The sequence below is a fragment of the Vanellus vanellus genome, assembly GCF_965231255.1.
Source record: "Vanellus vanellus genome assembly, chromosome: 3".
Classification (NCBI taxonomy): Eukaryota; Metazoa; Chordata; class Aves; order Charadriiformes; family Charadriidae; genus Vanellus; species Vanellus vanellus.
In genome coordinates this window covers 56326484-56344038 of record NC_138907.1, presented here as the reverse complement: position 1 = coordinate 56344038, position 17555 = coordinate 56326484, and the positions used below count along the sequence as shown (strand labels likewise).

At 39.6% G+C, this 17555-nt stretch overlaps 1 protein-coding gene across 2 annotated transcripts in view; it reads right to left on the bottom strand.

Annotated features, from left to right (window-relative positions):
• SASH1 (SAM and SH3 domain containing 1) overlaps nucleotides 1-17555 on the bottom strand; it is a gene marked incomplete at its 5' end in the record, with an annotated part of 571880 nt that overhangs the window by 36784 nt on the left and 517541 nt on the right. For both annotated transcript variants that reach the window (XM_082480255.1, XM_082480256.1), the window contains 4 exons: nucleotides 9282-9383; nucleotides 11118-11230; nucleotides 12566-12652; nucleotides 14217-14257. In XM_082480255.1, coding sequence (XP_082336381.1) covers nucleotides 9282-9383; nucleotides 11118-11230; nucleotides 12566-12652; nucleotides 14217-14257 — 343 coding nt within the window. The remainder of the gene's footprint in view (nucleotides 1-9281; nucleotides 9384-11117; nucleotides 11231-12565; nucleotides 12653-14216; nucleotides 14258-17555) is intronic.

Below are 17555 nucleotides of genomic sequence, written 5' to 3'. Positions count from 1 at the left end.
TAACCCTAAAATTTAGGAGCAGACCCTTCTTCTTAAGTATTGTATTCGCTCCGAATCCTGCGCACAAAATGCCTCTTCTCTGGAGTTACATTATCAGACACCAAACTGGCTCCGATTCCAGCGCTGAATATGTAAAGAAGAAAAAAGCGTGATGCTGGACTCAATTAGCTGTTTTCTGCTCACTGATTGATTCCCCCAGTTACTCGCTAGCTGCATAACTTGCAAGAAAGGCATAAGTCATCAGCTCTAAGCAAATCTTCTATTCACCACAAGGAAAAAAGGGAGTGTTGTACATGGCAAACAATCCCTGTTTTCACTGACGAAGGCTTGCTGACCTCTTGCTGGCCTCCAGTTCCTTAATTACTGTCTATGGAATTTCAGTGAAAGAAAAAAAATACAGAGAATCTCTGCAAAGCCTGGACGAAGACTGACCCTCAAACACGACTGCTAGAGTGGAGGCTGTGTCTATAGGAAATATAACTTAAGCCCTTTACCAGGCTCTTTTTATTTTCACTTTCTAATTCTTTTGACAAAAAGCCCCCCTAAGAATTTCCCTTTATAAAGGGCTAATCTGACAGAAAAATAAACCTTGCTTAAATGTTTTTTAAATTAGTGAACTTGGATACTTTTTTTTTTCCTTTACCCTTGGTTTCAGTGCTATAAAAAAGAACATCACTGAGAACTGGAAAGGCAAATGATGTTTAATTCAGAAATCTCAAACTGGGCTAGAATTAGCCACACTGCGGCTTTATGAAGCACTGCAGTGTGACTTCCAGCTTTTCCTCCTAGGCTGAGCTCAGACTTCCCTTCCTAAGAAACAGACTATGAGATGGTCAAGTAAATTGGCACTCCTCTTACAGTCAACCATACCTAATCCCAAACCCTGGAACAAATCCAGAATTTGGACAATTCTTCTCAGAGCACAAGAAAGCATGGACCAAAACCTCTAGTAATCAGGAGCACTGCTATGCAGTGGTGGAAGGCAGTAGCAAAGGCATACCACAACAGCACCCTCTTTAAGCCAAGAAAAGATTCCCCTTACTCAGGACCATACCATCAATGGCCAGTTAATCTGGATTTACCACAGATCAATCACACAGTGAAACCACAGTGGGACTAAACATCTACTTCATTTGACAACTGGCTGATTTTAATGAGCCACCTAGCCAAATATCCTTTTTAAATTTCTCCATCTTTGTACTAGTGACCATACACAGCTTTTCTACTCTCTAGTGGTCACGTAAACTAGATTTACTGTCATGTTGTAACTGGGTTCTTACCCTTGAATTACTTCAGCCCCAAAACTCTGATGTAAAACCCTACGGAAAATTCTAAACTTCACATAAAAAACAGCTAGTGTTCTCCAATTTCAATAACATACCAGCCCACATCAAGTGAAACATGACAGTGACTTCCTTGAAATGTATCCCAGATTCCCTTAAAAGTTCATGGCCATGAATGAAACTGATCTAAGTTTGGGGCTTTGCAATTTGAGTTTTGAAGGTTTTGGGTTTCATTAAGAAAGTTTCGCAAACCTCTAATTCCTGCAGAGGTTGTTCATAGAAAACTGTGTGAAGCTCAGATGTGATAATCTACATCATATCCTGAGGTTACAAATAAAGGCCTCCAAAATTTTTAAGAAAAATTAACAGAGGTCATAAATGTTTTTGCCACTTTACATAATGAATTGCAATAGTATGAATTACAAGGACTGTGTAAGTCTAAAATGTGCAGTGGTAGTGTCAGCCTCTCAGGTAAACCGCAGGAAACAGCAATCCCACATCTGGGTTTCGTCTTTGATTACATACAAGGAAATCAAAGGAGCATCCAACGGCTACTTTAGTGAAAGATATATTACACATTCGCTAGTGACGACACTGCTTGCTGAAATTAATGGGAAATATTTGTCATAAGTAACGAGAGCGCAAAAATTTAATTCTCCCAGGAGGTCTGTCTTGATACTAGAATAGCTGCTTAGGCAAATTCCTAGATGTTAACTGTTTCCAGGTTTAAGTTAAATAATTTTGAGAAGGACATTGCTGACATTTGCATCTGCAAGCCAGACACATTTCCTCATGGCAAAGTGTTTCTCTCACTGATTAGCATAATTAGTTTTAATGACATTACAACTGTATGCATGTACCAGTTGTCATAGGTATATGTGGCAGAATGAAGCTCTGCATTACATTATTCTGTATCTGTTACAATACAGCATTCCTCTCCAATTCTCCTGCAGACTCTACATATGGGAAAGAGTCTATAACAAGGCTCTCTCAACTGCATCTTGTGTTTTGGCAACAGTAAGAGGCCCCTGGGAGAATCCCTATTCTTTGGTGTAGGCTGTACTATTAATGAAGGGAGTACACCACTGGCGCTGGAAACCAACCTTCCTGCATTTCGGAAAACCAAGAATGGAACAGCAATACATGAAATATAGTGAAATTCACATCAGAGAAAAAAAAAGAAGAGAATGAGAGCCCTTTAGTGAAGGGTGTACTAATTTAAATTACATTCTTACAGTATTTTCAAATGATCAAACTATTAATGTAACTGTCCTGAGTGCAAGGAAGGAAACACCAGCAGTGGGGAGGGGGGGCAAGTGGTAACCGACAGAAGCACAATTAAAATTTTCTATTGTACCACAAGTAAAGATTATTCAGCCTGGCTTTGCCAAATAGGGCAGTGAAACACATGGCTTTTGAGATTCCTAATTCTTGAACTGAGCAAGGCTTTGTTCCAATTTAATAGACTTGGTCTTAGAAAAGATGGGGGCAGGGAAACCACATTATGGATTACAGCATCTCCTGCTGGCTGATGCGTGCAGGGAGAAAGGTCATAGGAAAAAGCTGTTACCACCTCTAGGTAATAAGCAGAGAAATTAGGCAGCTGCCCAAGGGCAAAAAGGTATAAAAAAAGCCAACTAATGTATTAGAATGAATATTAAATTAATTTGCCTTCCCACCTCCCACCCTCCCCAAATACATGGCCAAACATTTTGCAGTAAAGTAAGTCAATAGGGTTTGTCTGAATGCAGTCAAAACAGAAATGGTTATGAACATGCTTAATTACAGTCACTGCCTGTGCATTACTGTAAGCTCTCTTCTCTGAGTCATGATAGCAGGCAGATTTTTCTCAGAGACCTTACAGCAGACTAATTACATCCAGTCTTCATATCCACAGAAGCAACTCCTGCTGGCAGTGAGCAGGAGGTTTACTTGGGCTACATTACTGCCAACTGCTCAGTACAACCCTGTGGTGACAATGTTTAGTCCCACTAGGGACATATACCTAGCCAAGTTGTATCTAATGACAACATGGACTGGTCTTGCATGGTATGTAATACTTAAAGAAGTGCTATCACTTTATTCCTAAATAAATGTGTTTATCCTGCAAATTCTAAAGCATTCTGGAACATTTCAGATCAAATAGGCAAAAAACTCCTTATGGTGTTCTACAAAACCAAAACCAAACACAAACACATCGATGGTCTCTCGCTCTGCTATCATCACTCCACAGCACTGACCTCACTTAAAACTTTGTGCTGTTTCCTGGGAACTGTAATGACGATTTAAATTTCTCTCATGAAGGTTTTTGTATTATTATACCCATGGGAAACCCTGCTCTTATGCATGGATAGAGAGAGGGGAAAGATCGTAACAAAATATGCCGTAATTCTTTTGCTACTAGCTTTCACTAAGAGGTGCTGGACACTGTTTCTGAGACCAGTGGAAAAGGAGGGCAGACAGCACCTCCCAGGATTGGTCCCTGTTGTAGGCACATAGCATGGGAATTTAGCACTATCATTTTGAAGCCATGTCTTATTATAGGCACTTTCTTCATCATAACTGTTACTAAACACTGACAGTATTATAGGAACCCAGATAGTAGTAAAAAATACACCATCCAATACAATGAGGCACATCAGTGCCTTTCAGGAAATCTTAACAGAAATTGGGTCAGTAGCCTCTTCGGAGCAAAGATGAAAGCTCTGCATGCATTCATAGCCATGATCAACATCAGCTCTACGCTGCTACTTCAAAGAGCATGCAGGGCCTGGAAGTAGCAACAAGCTCTCCAAGAACTGAAACACAGAAACATCTTCTTCCACCCTTTAGACTTTCATGGCGGGGGAGGGGAGGAAACTCAAAAAACCCCAAACTTACCAAAAATGCTAAGTCCTATGATAACAGTAAAAATGGCCTAACGTAGTGCATAGCTTTCAAAATGCTCCAAGTACCCATGTTGCTTCAGCTTAAACACTACTGTTTAAATTAAAAAAACCCTCTCATCATACCCAAGCCTCCACTGATATCCAACGCTGAATCTCAATAAGCATCAGCTTTGAGCTCAGTTCTAACAAGTTAAACTGACTATACTAAAAGAAGTGCTTTTTCCTGTTTACTGTAACAGTTCTGTAGTATTAGCAATAACAATGTTAACAAATGGTTAAAAATTTTAAGAATCCATCAGTAATAGAAATAAAAATAAATTTTAAAATTGTTGTATTTCGAAAGCATCCACAATCTGAACCACTGAAATACGGTATAACCCCGAATCATGTGGGTTTGCTGTAGTTACACTTAGATTTACTCTCAAGGAAATTGGTGCTACAGAAGTTATACTGTAATTATTTCTTTTCTTCCTACTCTTCGTGCTTACCAAACAAGACAGTAATGACTGTCGTGAGTCAGACTTCATCTTTTGTCAGAGTCAGCTTTGTACCCTAGGCAGTATAAGCGCGATTCAATAGCTTCAGCATCTCTCGGATTGAAATGAATATGACCCAAAGTCCATTCTTGTCTGTTATTCTGCCTCTGACACTGGTAGTAGACACAAACCCAATACCACACACCCTTTCAGCTTTTAGCCCCATTTAATGACTTGGTCAATTAAAATGTCTTCAGGAAATAATATGAAGAACATGAACAACAAAAGATTATCTCACTCCGGCTAGAGCTGTTGCTATGCGGACTCGATCTGCTGCCGCCTGTTACAAAGTGGTCGATAGAAGATGGAAAAGAGCAGCAGTGCAAGGGTGAGTTTTCCCCAGCATCAGCCTCGCGGCAGATGCAGATGTGCATGGCACGCCTCCAGGTCTGCACAACTGCTGCCACTCTCCTCAGCAAAAACAAACAGGGTGCCAGTTTCCTACTGGTAACAGTGCCATGCTGGCAGTCCTGGGTAAAGAAGTGTTGGGAGGGCAGGGAGGTAAAACAGCACTGCAGGCTTCCCGCCGGCCACCCACAGGCCGTACTGTTGGAGGAAGATGCTGGTTTTGTTCTCCCTGCTCATACATTTTATGGCCTCTCTCCTGAGGCTACTAAGGCCAGATGTGGCAGGTGGGGAGGTCTCGGGCAAGCATGGCACATCTCACTGCGGCACCCTTCAAACGAAGGCCAACTATGCTACCTGGGAGCTCGCGTTAATGAGCTCTGGATGGCTGACCATTATCCGCTGATCAAAACAGAAACCCAGAAGCCCGACGAGACCAACTAAACAGTTCAGTCCAGGGATAATTACAACTTCATTTAACTTGCATCTACAGAAACCGTCAACGAAGTTAATTAGTGGTTTGTTTCCGTGGCAGCACACGTATGATACACGCTTCTGTCACAACCTCTCTCCTGCTTCTCTCCTTTCCCCAACTCCCGCATCAAACACGGCAAGTGATGCCAATTAGCAGTCTTTCAGCAGAGGGCACAGGAAAGAATTTATACCGGTTTCTCCTGATGTTGGTCCTACAAGCTGGGCTGCAGCCGTACCAGTAGAGCTCTGGGGACGAAGCAACCCCGTTTTAGATGAACTGAGAATTTCAGCCCCCAAAAGTTATCAAACGAGCTTCTATCTTTAAGAAGCATAAAAGGCACCTCAGTGTAAAGAAAGAATGTGATACAATTTCGAAGTCATCTCTTTCCCTGGACTTTCTGACTCCTGAGGACAAACAGGCCCTTATCTAAAATCCAGAAAGGGATCCATTTGTAATCTGCACCTGCCTTACATCCCAACACTTGGCACAAGGCAATGAAAGCTTGTCTAGCATTACTGTGAGTAGCCTTCTTTCCAACAGAGATGAAACATAAATATTCAGAAAAAAAATTCTAAAAAAATGATGAGGCATTTTAGACTTTTGATACATCTGTCTAAAAAGACAAACAGTTTCAACTGCATTCCCACATTAGCAAATAAATAACACACATACTCTGTTGTGAAACAAAGGGACCACAGTAGTGAGACTGAAAGCTCCAAACTGCTCAAGTGGCAGAGAACCAAGTCACCTACTGACTTGGCAAGGCCTTTGTTTGTTTGCTTCTTAAGAGCAAACAAACAGGACATACAATTAACAGCACAGCAATGACATCAGGCTGCCTCCCTTCAGATGCCGAGATGATGATCCTTCACTTCTTTGCAGTTCATCTTTAGGGTTTAATTTTGTAAGGATATGAAACCCAAGTTTGCATTTCTTGGTACAGTAATTTAAAAGAGGAGGAGCTGGGAAAAAGGATCCTTAAATCAATCTTTAAAATGAGTTAAGGATCAACACCAGTGATGTTAGTCATAAACACATGACAGTTATACAAGTTAAAAAAAAAAAAAAAGTCGTCTTTTTTTTTTTTTTTCCCTAAAAAGGGAAACAACAACAACTAATGATATTTGCCCTTTAGATGTTATTTTGTAGGTGGCTGTTCTTATGCTGTGGGCAGAACTGACTTGAAAGCAATGGAGTAGTTAAACCCTTAGAATTCTCCAGACATTCTGCCTTCAGTTTTAGATTCTCTGATTGCTTAGATTCCATCTTTTTTTTTTTTTTTTTCTTCCTGAAATGTAGTCATTGGGTAACGCTAGACCAAGATTCTCCATAATAACCTAGTGACCTATCCTCCAAAGTCCTCCCAACTACCAGCAGGTCTCTCTGCCTGGGAAGATAAAACAAGAAGAAAAAATAAAAAAGCCATTACACTAGTGTCTTGATGTCTCTTAAATCCCCAAGGTTACCAAACAAACATATAGCAAGTAAACTAAAAATTATCTTTTTCCTAAATTCCTTCAATCTGCAATTATACTGCAATTCACTTGTATCAGTTGTGTGTACAAAACATTTACAAAATGATCAATATGATCACAATGTTCCATTAAAAACTGCCCAGTAACAATTTGGCCATGAGACTAAAAAAAAAAAAAAAAATCAGAAGAAATGCCAACAGAACCAGAAGAGCCATTGCCCAAGGAGTTTTAATTCAAACCATAAACTTCAATTCCAGTGACTCATATTTTCAATTACTTTCTGAGGTTAGAAGGCAATGAGCTATCTACCAAAATGGTTTTAATATATGGAAAAATATCTTTGCTTCACGGTCTCTATAAAATGAGTGGTGTAGTTTTACGTTGAGATCCCAGTTTTGCAGAGTACAAATCACACAAATGGCACTGAAGGCCAAACCATTTGGCAAAGAAAGGGCTTGAAAGAGAACCATCTTTGCACCTCTCAAAGCAGATCATTTTAGATAAATAGAGATGTCCTTTGGCAACACAGTCTGGGCGAACACACGCGCTATCTGTAGACATATCCGATACTTTGGACTGTTTGTTTTTCCCTCTTGCATGCCAATTATAGCCCAAAGTTTTTTCACCCCAGCTAACCCAAGCTTCTTTCTTGTCCACTAAAAAGGAAGCCAAGCTGACTTTTGTTCTAACATGAAGTTTCATTTCTGCAGATGATCTGGCTTTCCCCTGAAGGCAAGCAGTTTCACAGCTTCTGTTAAATGTAATCAGGGTAAAAATTAGAAGCAAGGGCAAAAATCTTGAGAGGTATCTACAACAATGGAATAGAGAGCTCCCATTGAAGTTAGCAGGAAGATGGTTCAAATCCTACCAGAACAGCAAAGAGAGGCAACAGAGCTCTTGACTCAAAGTGCAAAGATGGCTTAGGAAAATAATTTTAGAGATAAGGTGCCAAGCCATTCCATTAGGGAGCAAATACCGAGTCGTGTTGAGTCCTCAGAGCTATAAACAGCTTTCAGTAACTTCAATACAAGTGTAAACCACTATCAGGAGATTTAAGAGAGAAACTGAGTATCCTTCTGAGATTTGACCACAGTAAATTAGAGTTTTGAGGCTTTTATGCTATAAGTACCTTAGCCAAAGGACTCAAGAGGGGAGAGTTCAGGCTCTAAATACTAATGAAGAAAAGATCAAGACATCTTTCAGTTGGCTAAACAATTACTGCAAAAGAGTAGGATCTTTCCTTCCCTATTCTTTGCACATTTCTGATATATCAGAACACAGTATAAGTCAATGTCAGCCCCCTTCTGCTCCCATCTAACTAAAGACGGACATTATTTTTTTTTTTTAATACAAACAAGAAAATCTCCACCACAAAATATTTTAAGCATCTCATAAAATGACATAGCATTCCTCTTTTTGTTTAGGGAGGAGAAGCTAACTGTCTGCTGCAGTTAGCAGGAAATTCCATTGACAATAAAACAAATAAATCAATCAATGGTCTCAAAAGCCTATGATTCAATTATATGGGTTACAAAGAGCTTGGATTTGACAGCCAAATGTGTTCTTCTCTAAGATTTATCTGTGAACTTTCAATTAGAGAAATGAAGTGGAATAAACTACTCAGTGAAAATGAAGATATTTGGAAGGAAAAATTAATTAATTCAGTATGGCATGACACAAAGACTGTCTGGTGCCCATAAAAACAACAGAAGCTACACAGCTCAGAAGTAAATATGAGGGAGGAAAGCTGCCTTACTGCTTATGGGTCTCGGAAAAGCTGCAAACTCTCTGGGTTGAGAGTTAGCCAATGCAGAGATAAAACTATCTGAAAGAAGCAGGCAGCTAGGACTTAGCTCAACCCTCACCTAGAATTTATCAGTAAGAGCTAGGAAGGCCTGAGAAACTCTACTTCTCAGTTACTGTGAGTCAGCAAAGTGAGATAATTCCCTCTAAAAAACCTAAAAAATGCACACCTTTCCTGTGCATTTTGGAACATGGGCATTTTTGGCCGGGGATCACTTGTGCTTCAAAAACTCAGCGACAAAGGGCCAGATTAAAAAAAAAGAAAATAAAAGATAATAAGACCACTGAAGTTTACAATAACAGACCTTGAAGATTTAAAGTCCAAGTTGAAGATTTTCTGTAGACAGAACATAGGTCATATGATACAGTTTCTATTAAGCAAATCAACAGGTAAATCAGGCTATTTCTGTACTGCAATAAAAGAATTTAAATATTAAATGATACTGGTGAGCTATATCAGAATGACAGGTACTTACATTACAGTTGGAAGACCCATCAAATGTTGAGTAAGAACCATCAGGCCATTCTGTAGCATCTACAGTGCTCGATTGCCTATGCTGGGCTTCATACTCCTTCAGCTGAAATTTGAAAAGACAGAGAGAATGTTTTCCAGGGAGCAGAAGCTATCATTCTTCATTAAAGAAGCAACAGTTAATGTCCTTTGGGGTTCCCCCTCCCCCCGCCCCCATATCATTGTGGAACTGGGAAAATCAGAACTTTTGCATTGCATGTCTCACTTGTTCAAAATAAATTAATTTACTTTAGCATCAGAAGGTTTAATGATGAGATTTTTTTTTCTTAAAATGAAGTGATCTGTAAATACTGAATTTTGATGAACTGTCATTGGTAAAATATAAATTACTCATCCACATCTCAAAGGCACAGTTTACAGCAGACAGACTAAATAACAATCGCCTGCCAATTTCTTTCATAAAGGAAACGATCCGCAGTATGGACTAGAAACCATCTTTTATAATTTTAAAACAAAAGACCATCTTTTCTATTTTCCAATAAAAGGCTTAAGACATAAAACCAATCCTAGTAGAGTCAAACTGTTGAGAGGATCATCAAGAACCGATGATATTAAAAAAAAAAAAAAGAAAAAGTTGCTGCTAGTAGTTCAGACCACTAGAGGGAAACAGTACCAGTACATATATGAACCATACAGATTAGGTACAACCCTCCCCCACAAAATTTTTAACCACAGAGAAGTAAAAGAATTCCCAATATTACCCCCCAGTAATTTTAAAATTTTGCTTTTTCTTTCATTATGTGACTCCCACCAGAGCAATATTTTCTTCAGTCAATAATACAACTTTACATTCTCGGATAATCTATTTCAAGATGTAAATGTCAGTATAGAAATTTATCCGAGTGCCAATTCATTATCTAAATCATGTTTTCTGCACCTGTAATGGAGACCATACAGAATACCCTGTGTTCCACCACAGTATTTTGCTCAAGGGCACAAAACCAAAAATGGTGTGGAAACTTTAACCCTGACCTTCTGGCTGCTGAGCAATTAAAATCTCAGCCCTATTGCTGCACAAATACAATACCTTAAAGTTATTTTTCTCGTGGTTTATTAACTTTATTAACATTTAGATTTTGTAAATAAAAACTTGTGACAGCCACTGTACTTATCAAAATAAATACATCTGTGTTGATTTTAATGTCAAATGCCAAAAATGGCTGAACTCATTTTCTTGAAGGCTATTGAAACAAAACACCGCCTTTTCGGCTAAGAAACAAGCAGAAGAAATTTTAGCTTAAACATTAGTATTTTTAAACTTTTCCTTGCTGAAAACGGTAGCCTTCAATCAAACTGCCCTTCAGCCATTAGCAGCAGGAAAATAATAAGAAATATATGCGTTCTGAAATAAATAAGGCAAGCTCAGCAAAACTTGCAGTATTCCTTTTAGTACTTAAACAAACCTATGAACATCCATGATAAATAAGGGCTAGTTCAGGTGAGATTCCTCTCCCTTATTTTAGACAGCTGGAATGAAAATGTCTACATGTGAGCTTTTTTCTGATTGGCACCCTTTACTGCCAACGGAGAGAAGCAAATGCTTTTAAGACTTGATTAATTTACCATGCACTGGACACCTATTTTTGGTTGATCTAAATCTCACTTTTCCCCATAAACAAAGGAATTGCCATATAATTTATGCTATCTAGTGCAATGAGACAAACAGGCAAGCTTTGTCCCCCTTCTCCTATGCTTTCTGAGCAAACGAAAACTCCAAATTGGTATATCCTACATCCCAAAACACGTTTCTCAAGGAAACTGAAGTATGTACATATCGTACCCTAGCAAGTGCTTCCTCAATGGTGATCATCTTCTCTTTGACCATCATCATCAGCTGGATGCGTTCTTCATCACTCATCGTGATCTCACTGGCCACATACCCTACATCCTCTCCTGCAGGAAAAAGCACAAAGATAACAAGCATGTGTAAAGAGGTCATGCACAGAGTGGGGTACACTGAAACTGGATTTTACCCAGTGGTCTGAAATCTGGTTGCCATGTCAATCTGGCTGGCCAGAAATAGACCCTCCCCAGAGCAGCCTCATAGTATGATTTCAAAGGACTGAATGACTTGGAAGTAAGAGCAAGAAAAGTAAGTAAATTAGGGCTAGAAAACGAAGTCTGCTCTGACACTGAAAGCAAGAGAGCATGACAAGCAGAAATAAAAAGTGACTGTCATCACACAGCTATTGACCCTGAAAGACAAGAATCAAAAGAGAAAGTGCTAATGCCAGAAGAGTCCTGCACTCAGCCCCAAGGAATACTGTAGTCAGCTGCCAGAGCAGATGGGAAGGCCTTCCAGGAATGGTGTGCTGGGCTCCTTGCAGCTCGTTGCTGTGGACTGGCCACATCCTCCAACCTCTCCAGGCCATCTAAGCAGCCACTGAGCTGGCACATGGTGCCAGATGTACTGGGGCTTTCAACTCCAGGACCTCTTCTTTTGGTATGTGCTTGGCATATCAGCATGGACAATTAGAACTTGCCTTGAGAACCAGCAAAGACCTACGCTTAACTGAGAGTGTAAATGTGCCCCTTTTTGACCTCCTAAGTGGGCTCCTGTCATCTTTCACAATCCATCTGAACACAGACATAGTGATGTGGAGAAGCATCTATTTGCAACACAAGGATCTAACAGATACACATGGGGAAACAGAACTTTTCTGTGTGAAGAGAAATACTTTAAGCAACACACAGCTGCGTCTTTCATAGAACTAGAGAAAGACACCTGACGGTTTAAATGGAATCGATCCTACATTTGCATTAGTTACCAGATGCACTTTTACTATTCCTTCTCGTACTGTTCTCTCCTACAATGAGAGGTTGGATTCAAGCCTAAAGCAAACATGTCAAAGTAACCAAATGCCAAAGAAAGCAGAACCATCTTTCTAATTGAAACAGATCAGCATTTCTCTCATCAAGTCAGGATCAGAAAAAAAAAACCCACAAAACAACTTGTTCATTTACAGATATTACTTATAAATATACATTAACCATATCACTTTGCACATGTGCCATCACTGACAGGATCACTGAAGGCATCCCAGCTTCATGTTTGCGGTCTGACAGAACACGAGTTGTCTGAGCTCTGTCACAATGAACTAAACCTGTGACACTTCCAGATCCACAGACCCCCAGCTGCCATAAAGTTGCAAATTAATTTTTCTCCTTTGTGATGCTGGCTCCTTCTATTTTATATGGATAGGTTGTGTGTCCTTAAAAAAGACTTACCTTTTGAAGTCTGCCTCATTAGTCCTTTCTGATTCTTTCGGAAATTCTGCCAAAAAAACTTGTTTTTCTTTTTCCAGTCTGCTTTCCCTAAAAGGAAAGTGAGGTGGGAGGGTGAGGGTAAAGGGGAAAAGAATTTCAGAAAGAAACATTAGTTAGTAAATGCTAGAGAAGCTTTCAAACATTAAGCTGTATTTTCTAAGTCAGAAATCAGAATTAAAAAAACCTCTATTTTTCTGGTTTTCTTGATTTATTCTATAGTAGAACTATGCAGATATAGCTTTTCAGGAAAATGCACATTCTTTTATAATTGCCAATGCTACAGAGGACTGAGATAAGCCAGTAACTTACATATTTTGAATTATAAACAGAAAATATTTTACATTCAGTTTGATATTGAGTTGTTAATTTAAGACTAGAAGTGTTTTTGAAGTATTTTGTTGGTTTATTCTATTTAACTGAACCACAATTACACAGTCTAAGCCACAACTCAGATAAGTAATGTTCCAACATGTGTGTGCACATCTGTACAGAAAAGAAATACTTTATATACATATATATACATAAATGCACACACATATGAACAAACACACACGCACATTCTGCTACTTGGCATGAGAAATTTTATGAGACCATCAGCTACATCGGACCCTTACTCTCTGTATGCCTGGATTGTACAAAACTGGGTCTCTGTGTCCTTTAATATCAGACCTGCATATGACCCAGAAGTAAATCATTGTGCTAAAAAAGAAACGGGACCTGGCTCAAGGTAGGGCATATAACTGTGTTCTGTTGAATTAACAAGAGGACACACTATAAAGTTTATGCCATCTGCAAGAGAATATACTGTGCCTGATCTGGCAGAAATGCTACTGATAAAGACCTACTTCACCCTCCTGCTTTTAAAAAATTCAAAGGAACACAGTTTATACTGTGCCACTGAGTTTCAGCACGTGACTGTAGTATTTTGGATCTTTCCCTAGAAGCCCTAGAGCTGGGTTTACTGACTCTCTGAAACACAGCTTAAGCTTAGACTGTGTGGAAATGCCCCTAGAAAAAAAAATAAAAAGAAAGAAAAAAAACCCACAGATTTTCTCTTCCTCTCCAATGAGCAAAATAGAATTTGTCCAGAATTGCATCAACTCAGCTAATAACTCAGGATAGCAACATGAACTAAATACTGTAAGTTAAGGAAAAAAAAAAAAAGAAAAAGCAAAAGCGAGAGACAATGGAAAACAAATACATATTTATGAATGAAAAATATTTCTGAAAAAAAAGGAAGAGACTCTGGTATGATGTGAACAAAAATAACAGAAACACCAGTTACTCACTGGCAGTGGTAATTTTCAGAGTACAAACAGGTAGGCTAACAGTGGTCTAACATGCAGACATTTGAAATTCAATATAACAAGTCAAAAGATGCATATTTATCACATGACACATTTATCACATGGCTGGGCAGTCTCAGTGATCACTGAGACAGCCAGCATCTAACTTTTAAAGCTGTGAAGACTCGCCTCCCCACTCCCCCCACAAATGCTGCTGACTTCTGCCAGCATTGTGTTTACTCAGCTCTTCACATCCCAGCACAAGCAAAACTCAAAACCCGCTTAAGAATTCCATAGGAGTATTAAATAAAATGAAATATACTGACCTACAGAGCCTTCTTCCGAACTTGATTTATGAATGGAAAGCCTAGGACAAAAAAAGAGAAGTGGACTTACTGATGTAGGCTTCTCACATTTCATGGGAGCTGTCTGATTACAGTAAATTATAGTTTCTAAACAGTATATCATGAGCTGTTTTCTCTTCCCTTTTCTTCCCAACACAGCAAGTTCGAAACAAAAACTGAACGCACTGGTCCAACCACAGTAACTGAGTTCCCCTCTTAAACATGCCTTTTGTGACCAGCATAGAAAAACACATACCAACAGAAACCAATGGTTAAGGCAAAGGAGTCTAGGGATCCCTCAGAAAAACACTTTTTCCACATACATTCCCCCCTTTCTATTTGTAAAACAGTATTTTGGCTGCCTTAGAAACCGTAGCATGAGGATGCTGTATTTGTTTAGCTGCATAACAGTTTTTGGCCTGTTTGGTTTTTATCTGAAAATGCTTTATAAATATGCACTCATTACACTTTCAGAAGCCACTGTGTGGAATACAGGAGTAGAGATTTTTTTAAAGACAAGGTGAAGAAGGCTTGTCCAAACCCTATGAAGTGCAACCATAGATGATGGGAGACTACAGCTTCTTTCTCCTGAGTCCCTTCTGTGTGCTTTCCAACCACTGTATACTCCCTTCCTCAAAAGCTAGCTGGAGAGACTTATTTTAACAGAACATGGACTTTACAAACAACCCACTGAAATAGTAAGTAAATCTTTTATTCTCGGCCTTTATGCTCATTGAACTAGTTTTCTGTAATGGATTCCAACTCTGTGCCAATGGTTCATTGTGGGATCTCTGATGAGACATCACCCCCCTTCATTGCCTTTGTTTCTGCCTGTATAAATGAAGCTAATAGAAATTACCAAATCTTGTGCAATTCTTTGAAGCCTTCCTATGGGAATCACTATTTAACCAAGCTGTGCCAAGCCAGTGAAATGACTTCTGCCAGCTTCAATGGCTTTGCTGGAGGGTCCAAGTGCAAAGCATTATTGCAGTCTCTTTGTTGAGAGCTCGGCCCCGCGACATGACAATGCCCTATTGTGCGGTGGCTGTAGTGCAGCCATGCAGAACAGAAACATGCATACCCCAGCACACCAAGAAGACTTCAAGCCAAATCGTTCTTTGAACGAGGCCATACAATAATACATGCATGCCATACTCTAGTTGCTGTCCACAGCGTTTGCACAGGCTCCTTGCGTTTTCTTAGACCCCCAGAAGAGGGCAATGAAGAGTTTTTTATCAATTCAGTAAACTACTTGAAGGAGTATTTCAGTTCAAGCCAGTTCAGAGTTTAGAAGATGTAAGCAATTACTGGCCAACGTTTTGTAAGCATGAAAAACATGCTCATCAATTTGCAAAGACATCATTAAAGGGGAAATCAGACACTATGAAGTTTCAGTTGGGTTTAGTAATTCATCTAGACAAGGAGGGTTTGGCACAGAGAAGCTCTGAAATGTAACCTCCTTCAAGCACAGATTGATTAGAAATTTAATCCAGCACAAACTGCAAACCAATTGAAGCAACCAAATTTCAGATTTGTAGTTCACCAATCACAGGGAGACGTTTAGTGTTTTCCCTGCTGATAAAGTTCACCCTTGAAGGGGAAAAGTTAATGATGTAAGTGATATGCCACAAAATGATTAGATTTTATTGAAGCCTGAATAACAAATGTAGGAGAAAAATACAAACCCCATGCTTTCTGGGTAAAAACTCCAGAAAAGCCAGTGTCAAAATGTAAAGACTTTCAATGGGGCCAGGATTTCATCCAGACACTTAAAAATAAAGTTGTCAGCAAGTATTTTTCTAAATAAAGGTAAATGAGATCAAAAGCATGTGGATTTGTATATGGAGACAACCAAGTAAAAAGAAAGCCAAGTTCTGTTGGAACTGACAGAATTATTCCACCAGTCAGGTTTTGCACCTGAGCACAGACCTCACCCATCAAGCAGTTACTCTATTTATCTTAAATGAATTTAGAATCCATGAAATGCACCAAATCACCATCCTTAGAAAGTGAACTCTGTTAATGATCAGAACTTTGCCTCACTAGTGAAATCAGTCTTGAAGTGGAGAGGCAGTCTCTTTGCTCTTCAGCCTCCAAATCCATGTTAATCCTTTTCTTCCCTTGCGCAGTTGCCAACGACGATGCAAGTAAGTAGCAGGTGTAGGGGCAATGTCTGTGATGTGGACATCTGTTCACTGGGACTTAGCCTGAGGCCACCAACTTGTCATACACTGACCTCAGAAGAAGGGGAAGAACAGTAGGAAACTTCTGATGTGCTTGAGCTAGAAGGGGTGAGTGAGGAAAAGAGCAGGATCCACAGCAAGCAGACCACCTTCTCGTTTATAAGTGATTTAAGAACTATGCTGAGTTTCATCAGAGGATGCAAATTCCAACTATCATTTCATGCATTCCCTAAAGAGGAAATCTTCCATGCCTGGGCTGACCTTGAAAATGCAAACAGCTGCTCTGAAGAGATGGAAATGCTGACAAAACCTACCACACAGAGCCTGATAAGGCACTTGCTTTTTAGTTCCACCAGACAACTCTGATGCTTAAAAATCCTCAGTGAAATCAATCAAGCATTTTACTTCCTAGATGTCTGGTGAAAAATTCCAGAATACCTCAGAGTTGCTGTATGTTTGATTTGCCAATTACACTCCCTTATTCTGTTAAATCTGCAGCTCCTCTGTGAACGTGCACTGCAAGTGATTTGTGTTCTTCCATTCACAGACTGATAACTTGTACTGAAAGTTAATGATGCAGTGACACTTGGCAGAAGTTTCAGCACTGCGTGTCTGAAAGGGAGCCAAATGCCATTACTCCGCCGTGGAGGCCTTCATTTTTGTTGTGGTCTGATGTACAACTTCATTAGCAAGCTTTCACATGAAATGTATTCTGTCACAGCATATAGCAGAAGAAATGTATGGGTATATGTTCAGACAAGATGGAAGAAAAAAAGATTTATAGCCCGAGGGAAGGAGTACTTTCTTATCAACCCATAATCTCTGGAAGCGAGCTGCAGAAGGGGTCAAATCTTTAATCCATTAGTGTCACAGATTCAAAACCATCTCTAGGCTGATACTAGACTTGGAGCTAAACTCCTGAAATACACAAATGGGGGGGGGGGGGGGGGGGGGGGGAAGCAGCACAATAGGTAATCTAAAAACGTAGCTAATTTTGGTAGTAACCAAATATTACTGCCTTAGAGAGATGACGGGTTTCAGCAGAGTTTAGTAAATTACCTCAGTAATTTACTGTGATCAGCAACACAAAATTTAGTAGCAGCAGCCAGAGTGGAGAACCTGGACCGGGAAGTAGCCA